This window comes from Diadema antillarum, unplaced genomic scaffold, assembly GCF_040938485.1.
Source record: "Diadema antillarum isolate AM-2024a unplaced genomic scaffold, OU_Dant_1.0 scf00000208, whole genome shotgun sequence".
NCBI classification, from domain to species: domain Eukaryota; kingdom Metazoa; phylum Echinodermata; class Echinoidea; order Diadematoida; family Diadematidae; genus Diadema; species Diadema antillarum.
In genome coordinates, this window is record NW_027271097.1 from 1,907 (window position 1) to 25,527 (window position 23,621).

Sequence of the window (23,621 nt, forward strand, 5' to 3'; positions counted from 1 at the left end):
TAACGATCACCTTTTCACACTTGGAATAACACCTGTTTTGACAAGAGTAGCCCGACGTCGAAATATGAAACATAATCTATACCAACATTTAGAAGATGAAATTTAGTGAAATTGGCTTCACATTGATGTGAAGTAGTGACCCAGCCTACCGCTTTCTTTGCTGGGCACAGCTGTCTCTGATGATACCCCTTTCACACTGAGCAAATTTCACCCGGGCAAACCTGGGAGATCTCGTAGTAAAGGTCTTGCCGATGAAATCTGGGGTAAAATACCTGGTGACTTTCCAGAAATTTTACACTTGAACCATTCCTGCTAAACTGCTTAGTGTCTCCTGGAACTCCAGGGTCATGGTTCACATTTGATTAGGTTAGATAATCTGATTCTGAATTAAAAATGTCTTAAACATATTTCAGTGTAGTGAACTTCTTCAAACAGTATCAAAAGATATTTAGTTTATGGTGATAAGCATGTGCATGCACTTTCTGTATCCTACTCAGAAATCAATGATTTTTTGGTGGTATTTGAACTATTTCTCACTGAAATATTCTCAGAATATTTTAAGGTATTGTCCTTCGACTCAAAGTAGTCATCCTGTAAGCCTTTTTTTCCTGTAGCATTTTGTTACTCTTTCTGATAACATCCAAGCTCTCTCTTCCTCTTCATCTTCCCTTCTTCTGAGCTGCGCCACTCTCTATGTAAATTCATATGTTGTATCGTTGTTTTACTTGACTGTGTTTCAGTAGATATCAACTTCCAGACCCAGCAAATACGCCCACGTGGGGCCCACGTGGGTAAGATGCGGGTTAAGTGGGTTGACCCAAACAGGGCCAATGTAGGCAAAACGGGCTACTTCATTGGCCCCAATTGGGGCCTTTTCATGGTTTGGCCGTGGGGCCTACAATGGCCCTATATGGGCTTGCCGATGGGACGCTGGTGGGCATCGTATGGGTACCACATGTTTACCCTCATTTAGTTAATCACTTTCTAGTTGTCATGGGCTTGCCCAAGTATGCCCTTCTTAGGGCCCATGTGGGACCCATGTAGGACCCAGTCGAGCCCACGGTTTTCATATTAGCTCTTCTTGGGGAAAAAATGGGTTGATTAGGGCATAGTACTCATACAAGTGTGTACAAGCACACACTCTCGGATTATGCCCTAATCCTAATCCTATCCTAACCTATAATCCTAATGTCCTACCCCTATCGGCTTACCTCCTACTTCCTAAATCCTAACTGATGATTGTGTGTCAAGGTTTTTTGTATACCCTGCAAAACACTATAGTTTGTGAAGACATGGTTACTTAAATTAGTTCACCCAAGTGTGCATTTTAATATTCATAAAAAATCATGAATATTCATGAATGTGCCCTTTATGTCCTGTGTGAGGCCATTGTGGGACCCATGTGGGTAGGGAAACCATAAGTACCAACAGGGATTTGGTATCAAATTTTCATGTTTACAAAAAGGTGCCACACACACACACACACACACACACACACTTGTTTGTACCAACACACAAGAACACTTACAATCGCACACGCACACACACTCACAGAAAAGTCAGGGCTAGCCCTACAAAAGCCCATCATGCTCCCTGCCGGCTCTGTCTGTGCCCATGTGAAACCCAAGTGGCAAGCCCATGTGAAACCCATATCAACATTTCCCATCTCTGCCCTTGGCTGGCCCACAAGGGCCCCTTGAAGGATGACGCTTGAGTAGGCTGGCCCAAAAGGGCCCCTTGAAGGATGACCCTCGAGTAGCCCTTGCCCACCTCTAACCCGGCTTGCCCACCTTTTACCCACGTGGGCCCTGCATGTTGGTGTTAGCTGGGGAATAGCTGGTTGCGGTTAATACTTTTTGTTCGAAGGTTTTTTTTTTTTTCTGAAGGACCTCCTTTACAAGCCATGCTTCCAAAAGGTCTCGTCATCTTCCTGTGTTTTACCCGCTAGGGCTAGGTCGAGTTTACCCATAGTACGGTAAATGATATGTATTTGTATTTGGAAAGTGAAAAGCAAAATTTCAAGTAAGTTCAAGTTCTAGCACTACTGCCACCAAAAATGCACTCCGGGGAGGAAGTTTTAAAATGTTTATGAAGAGGGGAATCATTTTATGACGATGGGCAAAGAAAGTTAAACTGTAATTGAAAGTGTGAAATGATCCCCCCCCCCCCCCCCCCCCCCCCCATTGCAGATCCGGAGGGGGGCACACTGGGTGCCCCTGTCCCTCTTTATTTTTTGTTAAGAAACAAAAAAATGAAAGGGGCGCATGCACCCCCCTTGTTTTTATTTTGCACCCAGCCCCCCATGGAATTCCTGGATCTGCCCCTGCCCCCCTCCCCTCCACATTGAGTTTGTTGTCCATGGCCATTAGATGTAAATGCCAATTGATATCTCATTTTTTATTTTTGTGATGCTTCAGGTATTCCTTTTGACACGGGTCACTGGATGGTAAGCTGTGTGACACCTGCTCTATTGATGCTCAGTTACCACATGAAGATGACGTTGAGATGGCCACATGGTGAACTCAAGGGAGAAGGCAAGGAAAATATCTCATGGACCTCAGTGGAATGACAACAAATTGATCCCATCATTTTCTCCTTGAATATTATGCCTCATTCAGGTAGACTGACTGTATGGGGATTTGACATCTTATTCAAGCTTCAAGTGACTGAAGATATTGCTGTGTGGAATGCAAGAACAACAGGACAGGACTTCAGGAAATGTATGATACTTGGAAACATGATTACTAGGTGTCTACATCTCTATCTCTTTTGAAAAGCAATGCTCTTCCTTGACTGAGTTGCTGTTGAGTTACTGAATATAGGAGTTGATCGCAAGCATGATGAACTTTATGGAAACTTTGTGATGTGTATGATAGAGATACCACGTAGAATAAATCAGTGCATTGAAAATGGATACATCGCAGTTTGTGTCTGCTGACAAGGACAGTGAAGTCCTTGATGATAGAGAGGAAATGGAAGTGAAGGAAACTAAGCCATCTCCACCACCACCATCATCATCATCATCACCACAGGATGCTTCGGTGGAATCCGATGGATCACCACACAAACGAGCAAGGAGCTTCAGTCAGTTTGTGAAAGAGGCACACAAGAAAATCAAGCTGCGGGGAATTGAGGCTGTTAATGAAGATCATCCGCTGTTTGCGATGGCAACCTGCATCCAGAAAGGTCTTCAGATGAGTAGAAAGGAGTACAATGGGGAAGTAGGCACTGTGAGTATATTACATTGCTTTCTAGTCTCTCACAAATGTATGACCTTTAACCTTCTCTGGCCTCCCCCCTGCCCCCCATACTGTTGCCTCACATTTTACCCCATAATAGTGACACTATAAAGCTGGGGGTCTGTTCTGACTCACTGTAGTTATCTGAAAATGGGTTTGTCTCAGAAATGGTCCCGAACATTCTGCTGAATGTAGGATTTTGAATGATAAAGAGCACAATAATGAATTGAGCACTAAGCTGATTTCATGAATAATGCATGACTGTCAATATCATTACTAGAGATTTACATGTAAGATTGTAATAATAATAGAACAACCACATATCTCTGTGCTCAAGTGCTGCAAACACCTTAGGAATAGAATGCAAGTTGATAATTAGAGGTGGGTAAGGATTCGCAGGGGAAAGGATTATACAAGTCCAGGTGTGAGAAAAAGCAATAAACCATGTCATGTCCATACAGTAAGCAAACATGAGTGAAAGCAATGTTTATATATTGTGTGGTTGCAATATTCACTTACCATCCAGAGAGTATAAAGGGTATGTATATAAATGTTTCCAGGTACCTAAGCTGTATCTCTCCCTCATTTACTTCACTATGCAAACCTTCAAGCAGCATAAGATTATGGTGTGATTTTCTACTGTTTCTGTTCTTTTCTATCACTTGAATATTTTCTTGTCCAGTTTTGGTGCTGCATGATTTCGAACCACTTGTATGTTTTATAGAAAACCTTTTGTAAGAGATGATTTGATCAGATGATACTCTTTTTTTTCTTCTTTTTTTTTTTAAAGCCATGAGGAGATTGCTTCTCAGGGTGGGATAAAAATGTTGTAGGCCTATACAAAAATGTGATGAACAAAAGCAAAGTAACAGAGAAATTTTGTGTGCAATAGAACAATCGCTGAAAAATGTGACTACTTGTATGTCACAGACATTTGATAGGCATATGAAACAAGCTGTTACCACAGAGTACATAGTGAGAGATGTGTATTTTCCTTACAGTCATTTGATATACTGTATTCTGCAAGAAGAAAAGAATTCTTTAAGCTTAAATGTTTCAGGTTTTTGGATAAGAATTACCTATACAGAAACTGCAACTCCAAGCACCTTCTGATCTGGAAATTCTCCCACATGAAACCCCTAGCAAACAGGAGACTCCAACTTGATGTGCGCGAAGCACATATCACAAGCGCGAAGTTCCTTGCAGCAGGGGTCCAGGGCCCGCTTAAGGGCCCTTGAAGCTTTAGGGTTCTAGATGCTCTCTTGTGCTATCTCAGGCTTATTTTTCAACATAATGATGGCACTAAGTAAGAAATCATTTCAAGCGGGAGACAGAGAGCCAGGGCGGGAGAACGGGATATTTTGCAAAAATAGGCTTTCAGCGGGAGATCTCCCGTCGAAAGCAGGAGAGTTGGAGTCTCTGCCTATTGCAAAGACATGGACAAGCTTATAAACTTAAATAAGTAGAATTGTTTTAGAGGCTACTCATTGTGCCAGTAAAGAATTGATTAAATGTGATGTTTGCATTGCAGGCCGACTCTTTATCACCAGAGAATTACACTCAGATGGAGGAGCACTCAGTTGCCACTAGCAATCCAAACAAGGTATTCTACCACAAGCCCATGATGATAATCCCTCTGTTTGTATTTAAATACAGTGTTCACAGACAGCCAGTTCTTGGTTTGTTTGTTTTTTGTCCTCATTTTGGAAGGTGAGACTGGGCAGCTACAAGCTCTGACTGAGATTAGAATGTCAGTAGAAGTGCAATTCAAATCTCTGCTATTCAGATCTCATCAAGATTTGAGCATACAGTGTATATGCAGACATGTAAATGGTACTCCCGTTTGAATTTTCTACAGTCAAATGAATCACGCTTTGTTTTCTTAACTCATTCTCTTGTCCTCTGTCCATTTTAGAATATTTGAGATTTGATAGACTGAGACATTTACATTGGGGTTTTTTTTTTCATCTGTAAGCAACTAGAGAATACAAAATGAGGTTTTGAAAGAATTACATGTAATTATTATCATTTCTGTGTGAAATTTGGTTTCTTTTCAAATATATGTTAAATGTCATATCCACCATTTCTTCAATGCTGTATACTGTGCAATGGATTTGTCACCAGAATCACTGCTGCATAACAGTCTGTTAACAGATCTGAGGCATTTCGCCAAGTAGATTGACCATTAACAGACAACATGATTTGCATCCTTTCTGCGCTGACACTAACCAATATTTGAAAAGATACAGGATAATCATCTGTCATGTCACATGTTTATAATTTGTATTATTTCTGATTCATATAGGTGGCAGTATTTCGTAGCTTTGCTCCTGATGTGTTTCAAGCTCTAAGGAACATCCTTGGCATTCAAAGCAATCAATATTATGAGCCCCTTTCAGAGACACCTTTCCTGAAATATGCCAGCAACTCAAGAAATGGACAGACCTTCTTTTTATGGTAGGACATGAACATTTCTGTCTGAAAACTCAAGACATGGACTTTGCATATATTGAAATTAATCCATAACTATTTTTTTTTTTTATATAAGCAAAGTTTAAATTATTTTCACAGTCAAAGTTATTCAGCTACTCATTTTCTGTGAAATGCAGTCTGATACATGTCAGTATCAATCATTCATTTAATCATGCAGGGAGCTCTTTCAGTTTGAATATTTCATGAGAATAAATGACATGTACATTTGTGGAAATGAGTACATCAGATGCAGATAGTATGACTTGTCAAGTGAAGTACACATATAATAAAAAATCAAACACTCATTGAAAAACTGCGGCTGGGCTTTGGGAGACAAGGTTTTCAATCATTTAAGCGGGGCTCCTCAAACAGTGTCTGGTGTAAGTCCAACATGTAGTACTGTATACGCTGTAATTTTTCGCGTACTGATACTTGTACGAATGAGGAGCTCACAGACATTTTCGTGAGATGTTTGTGAGACGGTCCAACTGTGATTGCAAAATTTGCGAAAATTAAACCTCATTCTTCTACTGCCCTAGTGCAAATGATTAGACAGTGCAGTTTGCAAAAGCTACCCAGGATTGGTTAGAAAATAACCCTTCAAGTAAGGATCTGAATTCCTGTGATTATTTCTAAGGATCTTGTAATCTTAAATAACTTGGGACAATGAAAGTGTTTCAACTGATATATGTGCAGATAAAACGGAGTGTGGTACCAATTGAGAGTTGAGAAAAAAATATTTAGGACCCCTACAAATTGTAAAACATCGAATTGTTTTTCAGGTACATGGTTTCCCGCCTAATCAGTTCCTTATAGTTGGGTAGGCACTGTTGAAGAATAGGCATTGACATCCTTGCAATGATAATGAAATGCTTATTTTCAATCAAATCATATCCCTCCACAGTTCCGACAAAAGATATTTTGTGAAGACAGAGAATGCCATGGACGCAAAATTCTTTCTGCAAATCTTACCTCAATACGTTGGTCACCTGTCTGATTACCCACACTCTCTCCTTGTGAGGATCCTTGGTCTTCACTACATCAAGCTACCAGGAAAAAAAGGGGTGAGATCTACCATCAATATGGGATATTTTCTGTTCAGAAAATATTGTGCATATTTTGTCCCCCACCCAGCTATCAAGAAAATGATAACATCCAAATATTTCGAGGAGATATTTACATTTGAAAAAGCAGTCTCATATTTGCAATATATAAACAAATGAAGGGTATTAAAATTCACATAGTGAAAGTTTCCACTCACGAGCACACAGTATTTTTTCCATCATAAGAAAGTGAAAGCCTTACCTATAATTAACTTAATATGTGCTTCCATTTACATTGATGATAGGTTTGCAATGTAAGGTGAGTCCCATTGCATTTAATAGTAATTGCATTTCCTTTCACAAACTGGACTTGAGCTCTGTCTTTAAATTTGTGATTGATTTTTTTTGTGAGTCAAAAAGGCATTAGTACTTTTAAAGCACATGGCATAAATGCCCTTCTGCTTTTAAGCTGATGAATTTGGACTGCTGATAATCCAGATTTAGCGGATTTCTGGATCATGTTAATAGAGGCTCAGGTTCAAGGTAGTACCATGTTGCTAATTAGGTTTAATACATATTGGCACATAAAGTAATGCCTTATAGTATGTTCATTTATTGATTTCGCATTTTATTATTTTCTCCCCCCCCCCCAAAAAAAAAAGAAAAATAAAAAAGAAGTAGTCTGTAACTTATGAATTACATTAACGTAGCGATGCAGAATTATAATTTCTGTCTAGTCAGAAAAAAAAAAAATGATTTATTCACTCATGTCTGGAAAAGGAGATTTGTGAAAGCTTCATAAAAGAATTGGTATATTAATATTATCATATATTCTCTACAAAGATTAGATTTTGTCATTTATGTTTAACTGTCCTTGGATGTATAAGGAATAAAGATAGTTTCTATGCCTGTGACAGGCAATGGAAAATAAGCGAATAATCTGTAGTGTTTGTTTATATTGTACTATGCAGAGCAGTATCAAATGAAAACTTGCCGTCATGTTTTTTTAATGCACAGATGTTCATGCATTAGTTTTGCTGGTCTGCAATGGGATGTATGCTAACAATGATCTCCTTTTTTTTTACATGCAGAAATTCTTCTCTGTCATGCAGAGTGTTTTTCATCCAGAAGAGCGAATTTATGCCAGGTGAGTTTGTGACTTCATGAGAGCTCCAAGGATTTATTTGCATGAATGTTGTATGATTCTGTAACTTCTAACTAAAATTGTGACTTTGAATTTACTGCAAATGCTTTCTATTTTCATTCTGGAGATAAGTATCATTGTCAAAAGAGATAATATTGAGAGTATTGAGAGTTTAGAGTATGGCTTCATTGCTTGTTTGCATTGCTTGTGTTTTATTTCATGCAGGTACGACATAAAGGGATGTATATTGCACCGCTATGTCAGTCCAGAAAAGCAGGGCAGTAACTATGTCAGTGTTCTAAAAGACGTCAACTTTGGAGATCAAAAGCTGGTTCTGAGTAAGTAAAGTGCAGAATATTCCATTTATATTTGAATGTGTCCAGATGGTAACATTTGACAATATGATTCATATTCTTTGAGTGGAGCTTCTGTAAATTTTTTAGGTCTTGCTCTTGTGGTAAAAAAAGAAGAAGAAAGTTTTCTGTCTTTAAAATCATGATACGGTAATGGGCTGACCTTTCACCCGACCAGCAGGTTGCTTTGTTCATTTAGAGAATGAGGTAAGTAGATGCTTATAAGTTATTGAAGTGATTCATCATAAGCTGTTAGCTGTCAGTGGGTGTGTTCGAGCACTCTGCTAAAGCGAACCGTACCGTACCATACCCGCGCCAGAGGAGCGCTCAAATGCTCCTAAATTTTACCATACCATACTGTGCCAAGCCAAAAGTGGACCACTTCCCGATGTGCTCCAAAAGGGTACCAAAAGCGTTCCAAAAGTTTGCACATTAGAATGCATGTAACATGCACATACGTCATAATGCAAAGAGTTCATTCTCTTTATGCTGGACAGCTACAGTATAAGTAGTTCAAGCATGCCAGGTGAATGACCCTCGTGCTACACAATGCGTGACCTCTTCTAAAAATAACTCATGAGGCACACTTTCTCAAGAGAGTGCTCGAAAGGTCCAAATCTGGCACAGTTCAGTAGGCCTACAGTACGCTTTAATCAGTTAGCTTTGGTTTGCTTTAGAGCGCTGCAATGCACCCAGTGTCGATCTATGTGTGTTGAATGGATTGTAGCAACCTAACACAGAATTCTATGTTTTGTTATCTGTAGAGGATCAGAGAGAATGGTTTCTTCGTCAAATAGACATTGATGTGGACTTTCTACGGAGCTTTAACATCATGGACTACAGCTTGCTGGTAGGACAGCAGGTTCTTCACTTCACAGAGACTGGCGAAGATACCAACCTGGCTCAGCTGGTCCTTAGGGTCAGGAAGTAAGTCAATATGTATTTTACTATCTTTTTATCCTCGTTAAAAGGACAAGTCCACCTTCATGTACACATGGATTGAGTGAATGCAACAATATAAGTAGAACACATCAGTGAAAGTTTGGGGAAAATTGGACAATCCGTTCAAAAGTTATTAATTTTTGAAAGTTTCTGCTCAGTCACTGCTGGATGAGGAGACTACTACACTGTGTGATGTCATATGCGTACAACGAGATAAAGAAAATAAAAAGAAAATTTCACAAAACTTCACTTTTTGAATAAAGAACATATTTCTTCAACTTGTTACTGACACATGTTAAGGGTAATATTATTCCCCCTGCCTTCTGAAAGAGAGAAGTCAAGTGTTCTTTTGTTATGCGAGAAAAATGGAAATATGTTGAATTTTCTTTATTATTTCTTTATATTGTTGTACTCATGTGACATCACAAGCTATAGTAGTCTTTTCATCCAGCCTCGACTGAGCAGAAACTTCAAAAATTCATAATTCTTTAATGGATTTTCTGATTTTGCTCAAACTCTCACTGATGTGTTCTGCTAATATTGCTGCATGCACTCAACCCACATGTCTATGAAGGTGAACTTGTCCTTAAAAGTATTTTGTCGCTGAGGCGACAAGACCTCGTATCTACAAAATGTCAAATGTTCAGGAGAGCCAAAAAACATGGCAGCTAAAGCACTATACCGAATGGGACAGCCATTCCTTTGACATGCCATGGTGGCTTCATTTTTTTGGTAAGACAACTAGGATTTGGACAGGACATCACTTAACCAATTATTTGACCATAAATGCAAAAAAGTCATTTTCACCAAAATTGCAGATACAAGGTCTTGTCACCCCAGCGACGATTTAGAGGTCACCATAGTTGTCAGTAAAATGATGGTTTTTGGCAAATGCAACTAAGTAATTAAGATGATTAAGTGAAGGAGGGGGTACTTCTTGTTGAAATGACAGGATCGCTTTCCTTGTATGTTTTTTTATTCATGATATCATTAATACTAATATTGTATGTATCCATAGGGCTTATCAGCAAGTAAGGGCTGAAGTCCTTGAGCCGGGTAGAAGGACAACTTAAGAGCTATCTTCTGAAGAAACTAATCATGTCAACTTGTTTTGTTTTGCTTTTGTTTGTCTCTCCAATTATAGGTCTCTTCCTCAAAAGCTGTTGAAAACCTATGACAATCTGACGGAAGGCACGAAAAAATCCTCTCAAGTTAATAATGTGACTGATAGTAGAAGTGAGAATGAAGAAAGAGCAGATCTACCAGGAATGGTGACCACTGAAGAGAATCCTGCTGTAAACCTTCCCACTGGTATCCAGTACAACACAAACCTCAAAGGTAGTCAGGAAGCTGCCAGTCAGCTTGGGACGGTCCTCACTGGAGGTAAGGAGAGAGACCCGCGTCTGGCTTCTGAACTTCAGCTGGCATTCCAGCGGCAAAACAGGCGGCTGCTGCCAAACCAGGCCAATGCTGTGCACATTATCAATGGACCACATGAACGTTACTTTGTTGGCATAATTGATATTTTAGGGCAGTACACGGTCAAGAAACGACTTGAGAATATCCTGAAGTCATGCATAGCGCCAAGAACACCGTTTTCTGCAGTCAACCCATCAAAGTATGCAAGGAGATTCAAAGATTACTTCGCAGCACACTCTGAATGACGAACAGAAGTTTTAACCTGTTCCATATGGGAACCTGGTGATCTGTGTATTAAGTCTATGCGGCTTTCAGAATTCAGTATGGAACAGGTTAATCTATTTGGGACTTCTACTGAATTCTAGCTTTGGCAATTAGAGCACATGTGTCAAATACCAACTCATCTCTTATGGTTGAACTTAGACTTTTTGTACGGCATGGGCCAGCTGAAGTCAACATTGCTTACAATTGATATTTTGAAATCAGAGTTTCCATAGTTAGATTTATACTCTGATACTTGAGAACCTAAAATGATGAATGAATAAATATTAAACCATAATTTCAAGTTTGAGAAGCCAATACAGTTAATGTGGCCATCCTAATTACTACTTCTCAGCTTTGATGTGAGCATTACAGAATTCTTAAAATGATTTTTGTTGTTGTTGTTGTATTATCTCACCGAACACAAGCATGTGTGTGTGTGTGTGTGTGTGTGTGTGTGTGTGTGTGTGTGTGTGTGTGTGTGTGTGTGTGTGTGGTGCATATTCCGTCCAAAATCTTGTATAGCAGCAGCTGTAGTTAATCAATACACCAAAGAAACCTCTTATGATGCATAGGAGGCTGTGATGTACATTATACTTTGCAGCTTGATAAGCTGTGAGAAGTTTCTTGCAGTTAGTATAGTGCAATGTTTGGTTGTGTAGAACACCAAACTAGTTCATCCTGTTTGTTCTGATGTAATAGCCACCAACTCTATTCTCTGTTTTGTGACTTTTTTTTTATAGTTTACAATCATGTGATTATGTCGGCTTTGTGTCATAAGGTTTTCAGATGAAGAGATTTTTTTTTTTTAGATTCCTTGATAGTGCAAAAGTAGCATACTGTGATAATGAGATATTGTTAAGATTGCGTATGAAGATTGATTTTTTTATTTATGTTACTGACTGTATTGTGAGCAAAAATAAATGTTAAAGTTGATTAATACCTTGAGGTAAAAGTCATGTTGACAAACAGACAAATATATTTTTATATTGTAGAGCACCTTTCTGGATATGATGCATTCTTCATGATATCACAATGTCTTATATTCCCCACATTGCACTGCATTTAATAGTGACCTACTGCAAAGTGCAACAAGCATCATATTGCTAAATGTCCATCTGTATGATGTAATCATGTGTTTCAGCACATGTTTTAATTATTATGCTCATGTGTGTGCAATGTAGGGGACTGGCATCCCAGGAGATGTAGTAAAGTACTTTAATCATAGAGAGCACACTTTTGTGAAACACCAGACATTTTTAAGATAAACGTCTGAACTCACAAACTGAATCAACTCACTGAGAAGATTTTGTACACTAATTTCAAATAAAGGTTAACTTTCACATGTATCTCATAGTGAAAACAATAAAATAATGATAATGATAATAATAATTGTGTATTGTAATCAACTGTCACTTATTGCATATTTTTTAGTATCTGAGTGCACCAATTTACAGGGTAAGTGTTTTTCTTACTAGAAAACTTATAAATCAAGTGAGGTTTCCACATGACATCAGGGTAGTAGTAGAAAATGGGTCAGCTGGGTATCTCCCTATAGCATGACCTATTTGAGTATAAAGAGGTGGATTGTGTTATTGACAATGCCTATGTGTAGTCAAGAAGTGTAATGTGAGTTAGGTCAATACTTGCTTGTACATCCTGGTAACAAAGATCAGGGGGGCGTTTCATCAACGAGTTCGTCGGAGGTTTTCACCGACAAATTTGCTATCAGCCAATCAGATGCAAGGATTTCAGTAGCTTTTAACAGTTGTCGGTGTAAATCACTGACAAAAAGTTTCATGAAACAGTCCCCAGGAACAGCTTTGGTCAGTGTACAGTATGTCTGACTTGGTAGAGTGCTATTGTGCAATAATTTTGTCATATAATGTACTTTCATGTGAGGATGTGTTTGTTTACATTTCTTGAGATTTCAGTGAAATATGAACACTCCAAATTTCTTTCAAGAAATTAACAGAGCCACAGATGCTGTCATACAGACTGTCGCCGCAGTTCATATTGTAATACAACACTAATGTATGTTTGTGTGTTTATGCAAGCATGTGATAAGTAGCAAACACACTGCTTTTACAAACCAGCTTATTTCTGTTTATCTGTGTATTGAAGCTTTATAGCAGTCTTTCAATGAAAGTATAAAGCATTAATTCATTCTTGATTTTTAGATTCTTACTTTCCTCATTGTAGCAATAATCTTCGAAATTATAGATTTCTACATCTGGATCATGTGGAATCCTTGTGTAAGCAATATAATTCAAGGCATTGTTTGCACAGCAATGTGTGTAGTTTTATTAAAAGCGAATAAATTATATTGTCTATGACATTTGTTAATAACAAGTATCTTGAAAAGATCATGCTTATTCCAAACTGTAAGATGTGTCGGATACAGCATATGATGTCTGTTTTTATCTGTTTTTCTGAATACATATGATTTCATACAACACCTTGAGAACATCACAAAAGTAAGATAGCAGAGTTAACTGCATTAAGATGATTAGCTGAAGATAAGAAATTAGACACTTGTTCAAAATTCCATTTTTGATATCTAATCTACCTCCTACCTTCAAATTTGAAATTTCTGAGATTTTTATGTGTAGTTAGAGGAACATTTTAAAATTTTCTAATGAAGCATGTTAGTATGGTATTTGACATGGCCTAATATATTTGACTGTATTTTGTCATGGTAAACATTCGACTGTATTTAACCTTTTTAGGAGAATTTCTTAAAATGTATACTGGACACTTCGGATATCATGTACACAGTAGTATGTTTTTGTTTTTTATTTTTTCAATAGTTAATGATGTGTATGAGGGAAAAATTCCAAATTATTGGAGGGATGATATATAGAGCCTGCAGATGTCGATAGTACATCACTATCACACTATTGCTTGGAGACTTTTTCAGACTCTTGTAGTGAGAGGTCAGAAATGTATCATGATTCATAGCAGTACAAGTAGGTTAAGTTTTAACTCTTCTTCACATTCCCAAACCAGGACTTACCATAGATTGTACATGTTGGTTAATGTTTGATGATATGTTGCATCCTGTTTGCTGTGTGTATTTTATGCACATGGACATAGCTTCTGATGAACTGACATACAATTGTGTGTTTGGTTAATGAAGAACAAGCATAGACAAATGGCTCTATGTATTCAAAGGAATTTCACTTCCTCTGAAATGAAAAAGTGAAGATACATTGTATCTTGTCAAGAGCAATAATAAAAAAAAATCTATGAAAATCTGGCCTCAGTCTTCTCCTTATGTGAAGCTTAAGTCTACCGGTACTTACCCAACCCTATCCCCCCCCCCCCCCCCAAAAAAAAGAAAGAAAAAGAAATACACGTATAAGTGTATACATCCCCCAAAAAGAAATATATACATATCTATCTATCTACAGTATCAATCTACAGTAGATAGATACATAGATAGATAGATAGATAGATAGATGGAAAACAAAAATACACACATATTACACACAGACACATACATGATACATTGTATGTGCCTTCCACAATACACATGGATAACACCCAGCTTCCTTGTCTGAGAATCACTTCCTAAGTACCAGTGTCATATTTACAAAGCATGGTTCCTAGTGGTCTGGTAGAGACAGACAGACAGACTACATCATGATTGATTGGATCCATTCAGACTTGCCACTTTCAAGAGGAAAGTTATGTTACATGACTTTGTTCTACCTCTGTTGTAATGAGCAGTCTCACACGATTAATTGTTCCTTTCAATATTCAATTTTATTTCAAGTATGCCATCGTTAATCATTCTGTTTAATACCACAATGTACGCTCCTTACATGTACAAAGTCTGACCATGGAGCTACGAGCTCCATAGTCTTGACAAAGTATCTTTTTTCTTTCTTTCTTTCTTTCACTTTCCCAGTTTGTTATTTAGCACCAAAGTAACAAACAAAAGGTGCATAGCAGCTGGTCACAAACATGCATGTACACAGTTATATATGTATTATTAAATTAAATTCCTTATTGCACATGCTTGCAGCCTTAGTTTCATACACTTGACATACCTTGTATTTCTATTCTTGTCTTCTACAAGCTGGAAAGGGGGGGGGGGGTAGACTCATGGTAATATGTTCAGATTGTAAATGACAGTGACTGTCCTTGAGGGTGACACAACATCTTGTAGGTTGCCTCAAACAATGCCATATTGTGAGTAGAAAGTAAGGGCAATTTGATTTTAATTGAGGCACAGTATGCAGTATCAGTGATAGGAGGAGTCCATTTTGTGCAAAATTAGACATTGCTAGCACAGAGGAACATGATGAAAACCAAGTTTTCTGATGTCGCAAAGTACATTCTTTAAAGACTACAAAAACGGCTCAGCCAGTCAAAAAACAAAACAAAAACAAAAACAGTGAGGTCAGAGAAAATAAATGTCTCTTAGTCCCGTTGGCATTAGGAATTAGAACACAGAGAAATACCAAGTTGAAAAGTTCTGGATTGCGTAATACTTGAACTCTGTGGATAAATAGATGCTGTGTCTCTCAAAGTCCTTTGGCTTGTGTAGAAGCTACTCGCTACCAGTGTGCACAATTTTTGCACACTGAAAGTTCATATTTCTTGTGTTCTCCAGAAATATAATCTTATACATTGTATTGCTACTTTCAACGATGAATCTCTCCACAAATGGGATCAAGACATGCATGACTGATAGAATGAAAGCACAATGGGTGCAATATTTTGAAGTCAAATATAACACACCACAAGCAATTGTTTTTACGATAGTTGTATGATGCAAGAAAAATAGTTTCTTGATTTGATGTTTTAGAAAGTTGATTCAATCTTCCATGAGTTAAAAGATTTCATGGAAGTTGTTGCAGAGGTTGAGCTGTACTTGTGCCATCACAACATTTATCTTTGTCAATGTTAAAATACAAAGGTGAATACACAGTACTGCAGGAAAAACTCTGAAATATAGTCCTATTTTTATCATGAAGAATATATGTCATTCTCTCTATCAACAAATATATTTACAACTACACAATTTGAGTTATTGAATACATGGCAACGTCAAATATACATTTTGTACAAAGATGCATTGTTAGGAACATAGATATCGTACTGTAAAAGTGGATATTTTTGTGTGAGTTGACTTGGTGGGAAAGGTGAGTTTCCCATGTTTTTAATCCTGCAAAATCGAGACATAAACCACTGGAACATATGGCAAGCAAAAACATTTGTGAGCTTTTATTTTTGCGCCAGTTTCTGGTATGCCCCCAAAATTTCAACATCGCCAAAATTTCCACTTTTACAGTAGCTTGTTTTTGATACACCATAATAATCAGACACACATGCACTAGTGTACCCTAGCACAAGTTTAAAGAATCCTAGGCAAGCATCAAAAGAGTTCCAGGGCAAGTACTTTGACAAGCATACAATGATGACCCATTAGTGGCAGGTAAAATCAATGACATATAACTTGATACTTCACTTTTTACTTTGAATGGTATTTACTACCCTGTAAACTCTATCACATACCAGGGGTTAATGGCAATAACTGGCATAGAGGGATACTTAAAAAGATAAACAAGTGTACACAATTTCCTACCAAGATATTGAGATTTCATGTCTGTGAGTCAAGAAAGTCTCTCTCTAAACATTGTGAAGTTTGCTGATGTACAGAGACAGACTTTAAAATCACAGCCCACATCAACCTTCCAGCTTGTCTGACCATTAACATCTGATACAATGTATAAGCAGAATTGTTTCTAGTAATTCAATGGAAATTACAATGAAAATGACATGAATAAATTACCCTCTGAGATTTTTTAGGTCAGGAACTTGAACATAAATTGTTCAAACATGCTCATTTGATAGCGCAACCTGAATTTCTCTGGCAGCATAAGAAATTTGAAGCAGCATAATTCCCATCTTGAGTTGTTCACAGATTCTGCCTGAAGGTCTGGGGTAAATAACCATTTCTTGTACTTCTTCCATATATTTTGAAAATATTTAGCAGCTGGCAATGACACAGCCTATGTCAAATTGACATCATTCTCCCATCAAGCTTGGTATAGATATAAAATCTTTATCAGCATTTCATCACATTTTATAGCATTTCCACAGGCCTTCCATTCATATTCTTGCTTGTTCAGACACTAAAAATACAAATAAAATTAATCAAATGAATAATTCATGGATAAAGTAAATTCACAATCAAAATTAGTCAATTTCATGAAGATATTATAGATAAACTTTTTATATGAGTACTACCATATGAATCTATGAAGTAACATGTCAACACAGCACAGATTAATGATGTTTAACTTCAGATATTCACCAGTTTAACCTAATGACCTGGTGACACTCATTTAAATTCATGAATACCAGAATAGTAGCTGAGACCAGTCCAGGTCAACTGCTAACAGAATAATGTAAGTGGTTGTAAATGGTCACCACAGCAATGAAAAGAAACTATGATAGTTGCTTTAGCTGAATTTAGTTCTTTCATGTCAGTATTACAGGGCCTAAAAGTGGCCCTTTCTGCCATCAACTAAATTTCTCTCATTTTATTCTTCTTCACTGTGATCATCTAACAACTTGAAAAGTTTGACTACATGTACCATCCCCAGTGTGAGCAGTAAGTGTAGAGACTCTATCTCTTTTATTAAGTAATATAATGATGTAAGTCAGTCTCCAAATATGTATAGAATGCATATTAAGTACATAGTACAAACATATAAAACAAGATACCAAACTGGTGACTCATTTGTGCTTCTTTCAATCATAGCAAAAATATCTCCCTACTCAAGCAATGCAATGGTACTGTCACAACCCAGCTGTTTTAAGGGCATACATAAAAAGATAATGCTATGCTGTAGTACTTGCATTAGGTTTAGTAGGTAAAGCACAAATATGATGACACACAAACAATTGCAAATCTTGTAATGACACATACACAGTTGCCACTGCTTAATCAGAATGGCATGGGAGTCAGATCTTTACCTGATTATTAGTAACTGAGCCAATGAAATCAGCTCCAATATGTAGGCCAATTCATTACACTGTAACTTGCCTATACGCAAATATCACTGACAAACTCAAACTTTGTATGTACTTGTGTGCATTGATCAAAGAAAAGCTCTATACATCGGTTGGATACATAAACTTAAACTAGGATTAACATGCCACAATGTACAAGTACTTAACAGTATATTTCATTGAACTCATCAAGTATAGTTTGGAATAGGCTGGACTAAATGTAGCCTATGCTGGAAAGAAATCCAAGTTTCCTTTGAATTTTCCTTGAAAACACTCAGTTTTCATGACTGTAAAAGCTTATTTGATAACCTTGCATAGATTAGAATTAGAACAGATTTTTTTTTCCTGCCTTGAGAAAGACAAAATTTCACAAAAAGTTTCTGTTTTCCAGAAACACCTAATAAAAACTGTATTCCGACTGATTTGACTGATTCCTTGTCTAACATGCTTAGGAAATGTCTTGATAATGTCCTGTTAGACCAATGTTCTGTTCATAAAAGTCATAATTTAATGGTGGCAACTATTTATGTGCATCCATAAATACTGCATTCAGCTAAACTAAAAAGAAAGGTACCCTGTAGAGTAAAACATTGCAAAGGGAGACATATATAGAAAGTAGGAAGCCACAATCAGACTTCTAGCATCGCTATCAAAAGATTTGAGACATCTACACAGCCTTGAGAAGGGTTCATAGCTCATGGAAGAGAATATGATTTTAATCCAGCTAAGTTCATTAGGGAAATAAAAGGCAAACACTTTCCACAATTTAATATAGAATCAAACCTATTGCCCCAATATTTTGCTCATGTACATGGATTCCAGAAGTATGTTCATGCACTTGATACAATAAGGTTTGAGACTCAGAAAACTCCAGAATGCAAAGATTGGGATTTACAAATCTCAATTGTTGGCTTCATCTGCAGATGATGAGACTGTCTATTAATTACAAGATAAATATACATAAATTCTGCATTCCAGGATCACGGTGCACGATGAAGTAGTGCAAAGAATCTTCAATTAAAGCCCTATAAAAGAGTAAATTATCACAATGTTTAAGTTCAACATGAAACACAATTCCAAATGGCAAACCTCATTTTGCTCTTTTCTAGAGATCTTTCCCTTTTGAAAACCATTCAAATTCACAATTAACTCCCTGGAATATAATGAACACCAGCGATTCAATTTCCTGATCGTTTCATCAAAGCATTAATCACAGTAAGGGTAAGATCGTGAAAATCTTAAAGATAAAGTAACATGTATGTTATATTCCCTTTTCCTTGTTCTGTTTGCTGTTTACTTTGTGGCAAGCCATTGTCTGTGCATTACTTTGACATGCTTCACTAATAAATGCTCCACAGTGCAACGACTCATTTGAAATAATATGGCACATGAAGAAAACTTGTTATAAAAACAAACAAATAAACAAAAAACAAGGTCATAAATACTACAAAATACATACACATTTATTGCGGAGCTACCAGCGTCTCCATGATAATCTATCGAGTCTGGAAGAGTCCCTGAGGTTCAGACCAACCAAGTTTGATGTAGTGTATGCACTGACAGTTTCATAGACTCCACAGGAAGATTTCACATCAAGTATCACCAGTTTTATACTTTACTTTCAGGAAACCTGACTTTCTCAATGGGAAACTGTTCTCCAGATCCTCCATGCATACTGGCTGACTGTTTGAGGCTAGTCCAGGCTACTCCAAGCTACTCCAGGCTGGCCCAGGCTGGTCCAGGCTGGTCCTGGCTAGTCCTGGCTAGTCCTGGCTAGTCCTGGCTAGTCCATATGGTGTGGTCTAGGAGAATGACTGGCTCGTAGTGTGCTCAAGGGGTCTGATACATACCCTGGCATGGATAGAGAAAAAAATCAATTGTTATTAAAACCACTTCCAAGCTAATGTAATGTCATGCTACATGGATATGATATCCATAATTACATATATCTACGATATCTACATCTCTTTCATCTGCCTGTCAGTTTATCAAGCGACCAATCAATTGACAATATGCATATATATATATATATATATATATATATATATATATATATATATATATATATATATATATCTGCAAATATACAAATTTTGTGTATGAATTCTTGATAGCATATACATCAAAACATTTACTTCAATGTGTACCTCAATGACAAATACAAAAATTGTACATGAAAATTAAAAAACACTAGTGCAATAGATTGCTGTCAAATTATGCTTAATTACCAAACAAATATGCCTGCAGTATCAAGTATCAAGACACTTTGCAGATGCACAAATAAAAAGAAGTGCATATGATGGCATTCCTTAATCCTGCCTTTTATGCAATGAGAGTTTAACAGATTAGCAGATTGACTAGCTATATACAGTGGAAAGAAACAACTACAGCTAGAGGTAAAGAAACTGATTCCCCTCACCATTCTTATCAGTTGCAGGAAAGACATTGCTGCTGTTGTTTTCACCACTAAAATAGGAAGAAAGAAAAGAAAAATTACCCATAAGACATACATGTATATTGTTCAACAAATGTCAAGTTTCCTTGAGTGAGCTCAGAATGTGGTCAGGTGATGCAGTCTTAACATGCTGAGGTCCAATTAATCATAACTCAGGCCACATATCCAAGTCTGTCAGACTGCCCAGGAATTCTTTCTGTTTCACACCATTTTTTGTAACGCCTCCTTTCTGAGATTTCTTTAATTCTTCCAAATTGTTGAAACTGAATCTTTTCATGCATACAAAGAAAGAAATTTCTGCATCTTCTTTTCATGAAAGACAAATCTTTCATCTTCCAAACACCAGTCTTAAATGTAGTACAATTATCAGAAAAGTCCTAAGCCTAAAAGTACATAAACCCGGTGGTTATGGGGGCGCTGTTGGATGATACTGCCAATCACCGTTAGCATTGATATGAAGATTGCTTGAGTTGACCTGTCATCAAGAGTAAAACGTGTAGGTGTTTCTAGGTAACGTTGCTTTTGTTGTCTTCTGTGCATCACGCAGTCTGTAGTGATGCCAGGGTGCGCGCTTCTTAGTATGACGTCACAGAAGAAGTTTGCTAAAAGCTGTCATCATCAGCCGAATCATGAGCCGAACTGTAATCGGACCACTGACTACAGTGGATCAGACTTCTTCGGACTCATGGAAATGGGTCAAAGCATAAGCACTAAAGAGGAGTTGATAGCATAGGTCTCTGTAGGAAACTTGCGCTGTGCACCAGCGTACGCATTTGACTAAACCACCGGGTCTATGTGCTTTTAACATTGCCACTATTCAATGTCTGTTTCAGACAACAGGAAAGGTCTGCTCCTGTTAAGCATCTTCTTTGCATTTGAGAGAAATATTTCATCTTTAACCCTAACCAGGCCGGGCTTTTTGGGGAGTTCTGTAGCGGGAGGAGGGTTCAAGTTCAAGTTCAAGTTCGAATTTATTTGTTTTTCCACAATAAAGTAATATAAACATAAATCTCACTTTCTTGAGTGACAGAAACAATGCATGTAAATTCGTACAAAGAAAACAACAATAATGTGAAAAACTAACAGTATCAATACATTGCAATTGTTGCAGAGGTAACGAAAATGAAAGAATTGTCAATATGCACTGTGTGAAAAAACGGAGGGACCCACTAAAAAGACAATGCTTGTAGAGTGTGGGCCCCTCTTGTAGAGTGTGGGGGGGTTGATTCAACCCCCCCCAAATCTCAGCCGTCAATCGCGCAAATTGCCCTGAAAATTGGCACATACATTACTTGTCGCGTAATCTACCAAACTATAAAAGAAAAAATTGGATTTTTCATTTTTTTATTCTATATTAATTAATATGTGTGAAATCATAAATTTTGCTCTAATTCAGAAAATAAAGCTAATGGCATCCTAATTTTTGGTGACATTATTCCTTGTAGCATTCCTAACAATGGTATCAAACTAAATTTCTTATCTATTTTATTGCTTTATGAATTTCTTATGTATTTCTGTTTTTCGACCTTTTGTTTTTTTCTTCTTTTTTTCACAAAATTTATCACAGAACCAATTTTAAGCATAATTATACTAAAAATTAATTGATTTCAGCCATTGAAAGTGAAAATAATCATATCTTTTTGAATAAGGTGAGCAGAGCCTTTGTACACAAAATCACGTTTTTGAGCCATTTTCGGTCTGACAAGCATGCATAAAGGTCATGCAGTGTCGTAACGGTATGTCTGATTTTCGCGAAAATGGTGTCATAAATTGTGCGAGACTTGAAAGTAAAAAGTCAGCGAGCGGCACGATCAAAAAAACTCACGCGGCAGAATGGTCGCGGAAAATGTCAAGGGGGGGGGGGGGGTTAATTCAACCCTCCACCCCCGGCCCTTTTAGGGTTAAACCATGAATCATACACGAACTATGGTTATAATGAGTTGTCACCCAAAGGAGCAATTACTTTTTTGTTTGTCCAAGACATCCTCAATACTTTGGAGGGAAGGGCTATAAATCATGAGACATCCTCACAGCATCGAATATGAATTTTTCATCATTAAATCACCAATCACATAGAGTAGAGTTACAAGCAGTCTTCTATGGTATCATTAGCTCACTTTCTTCTGAGATCTTCATCATTCATCATTAACCCATTGAGGATGAGTTCCGGGTATACTCAGGCAGGTGTCTATGGGAAATGCGTGTTGTAGCAAAATCAGCCCATCCTCAATGGGTTAATGGTTGCACCTTGTGGAGATGATACGGCTCAGTGGATGTGCACCGTGTTTTAATGAATAGGTCCATGGTTCAAGCCCCTGCAGAACACTTTTGTCTCTGAGCAAGTCATAGTATCCACAATGTTCCTCCTTAGCATGGTGTATAGATGGGTACAAAGTGGACAGGTAAAACTTTAGAGTGATGTGGATTTAGTATGCCTGCCCTGTAAAGTGGCAGTCAAGTCAGTAAGGTGTGTGTGTAGGTTGATTCCAGTGATAAGGCTATTGTTGTAAAGTGCTTTGATCACCATGACATGAAAAAAAAAGAAGTATTGTGTAAGGAACAAGTTAAATTGCAATCATTCCAGAACCAGTGTGCTAAAGAAGACAGAAGACCAACCTGAGAGACCGGGCACACATCTCCCACTGTGTCCTCAGTGCCGTCACATTGCCTGCTGGGAGTTCAGCTGGCTCGAGGTCACTGGGCGAGGGCTCCAAACCACTGTAGCCTAGGTCACAGCCATCTTCACTGGCATCAATAGGGGAGGCCTGGTGGTGGAATGACATCATAATATAGTTTCTTTAGTGTCTCAGTGACAATACATTTCAGTGCAGTGTGTATTTCTTGATATGCTGTATACACAGTATATTTGAGATGATCACATTTTCACAAATTTGGGGAGTTGACTGATACAATGATGCCTCTCATATCACAAATGTACTCTATAATGTATATTGTAATCTAAGGTGGGAAATTATCAACTTTTCTCCAACAAATAGATAATTTTTTTCTCATTCTGCCATTACAGCAGTCAATTGTGAATTCTATCACTTTATACATTGTCAAACAAATACCAATTCACGAAATATCACACTCGTAACATATCTGGCATGTATAGAGTATGAAGCAGGATTATGACTGACAACTTTTTTTTAAATGTAAGCTTTATAAATTCTATTATGCTGATTTTGGAAATAACAGTTTGAATTAATTAGAAGTTTGCACATCAATAAATGATTAATTAATTAAATACCGTCACTCACTCGA

At 37.5% G+C, this 23,621-nt stretch overlaps 1 protein-coding gene across 1 annotated transcript; it reads left to right on the forward strand.

Annotated features, from left to right (window-relative positions):
• The first annotated feature begins 2,909 nt into the window (after nucleotides 1-2,909).
• LOC139724206 (phosphatidylinositol 4-phosphate 5-kinase-like protein 1) lies at nucleotides 2,910-10,857 on the forward strand. Its single transcript, XM_071635351.1, has 8 exons — nucleotides 2,910-3,230; nucleotides 4,771-4,842; nucleotides 5,545-5,696; nucleotides 6,616-6,775; nucleotides 7,846-7,901; nucleotides 8,124-8,236; nucleotides 9,016-9,178; nucleotides 10,338-10,857. The coding sequence occupies exons 1-8, from the start codon at nucleotides 2,910-2,912 to the stop codon at nucleotides 10,855-10,857; spliced, it is 1,557 nt and encodes a 518-aa protein (XP_071491452.1).
• The last annotated feature ends 12,764 nt before the right edge of the window (nucleotides 10,858-23,621 follow it).

Excerpts from the sequence above, each read along its gene's own strand:
- LOC139724206 (XM_071635351.1), top strand. The coding sequence starts at position 2,910 with ATGGATACATCGCAGTTTGTGTCTGCTGACAAGGACAGTGAAGTCCTT. Across the intron at positions 5,697-6,615 it reads GGACAGACCTTCTTTTTATG|TTCCGACAAAAGATATTTTG; the intron begins GTAGGACATGAA and ends ATCCCTCCACAG. Across the intron at positions 9,179-10,337 it reads CTGGTCCTTAGGGTCAGGAA|GTCTCTTCCTCAAAAGCTGT; the intron begins GTAAGTCAATAT and ends CTCCAATTATAG.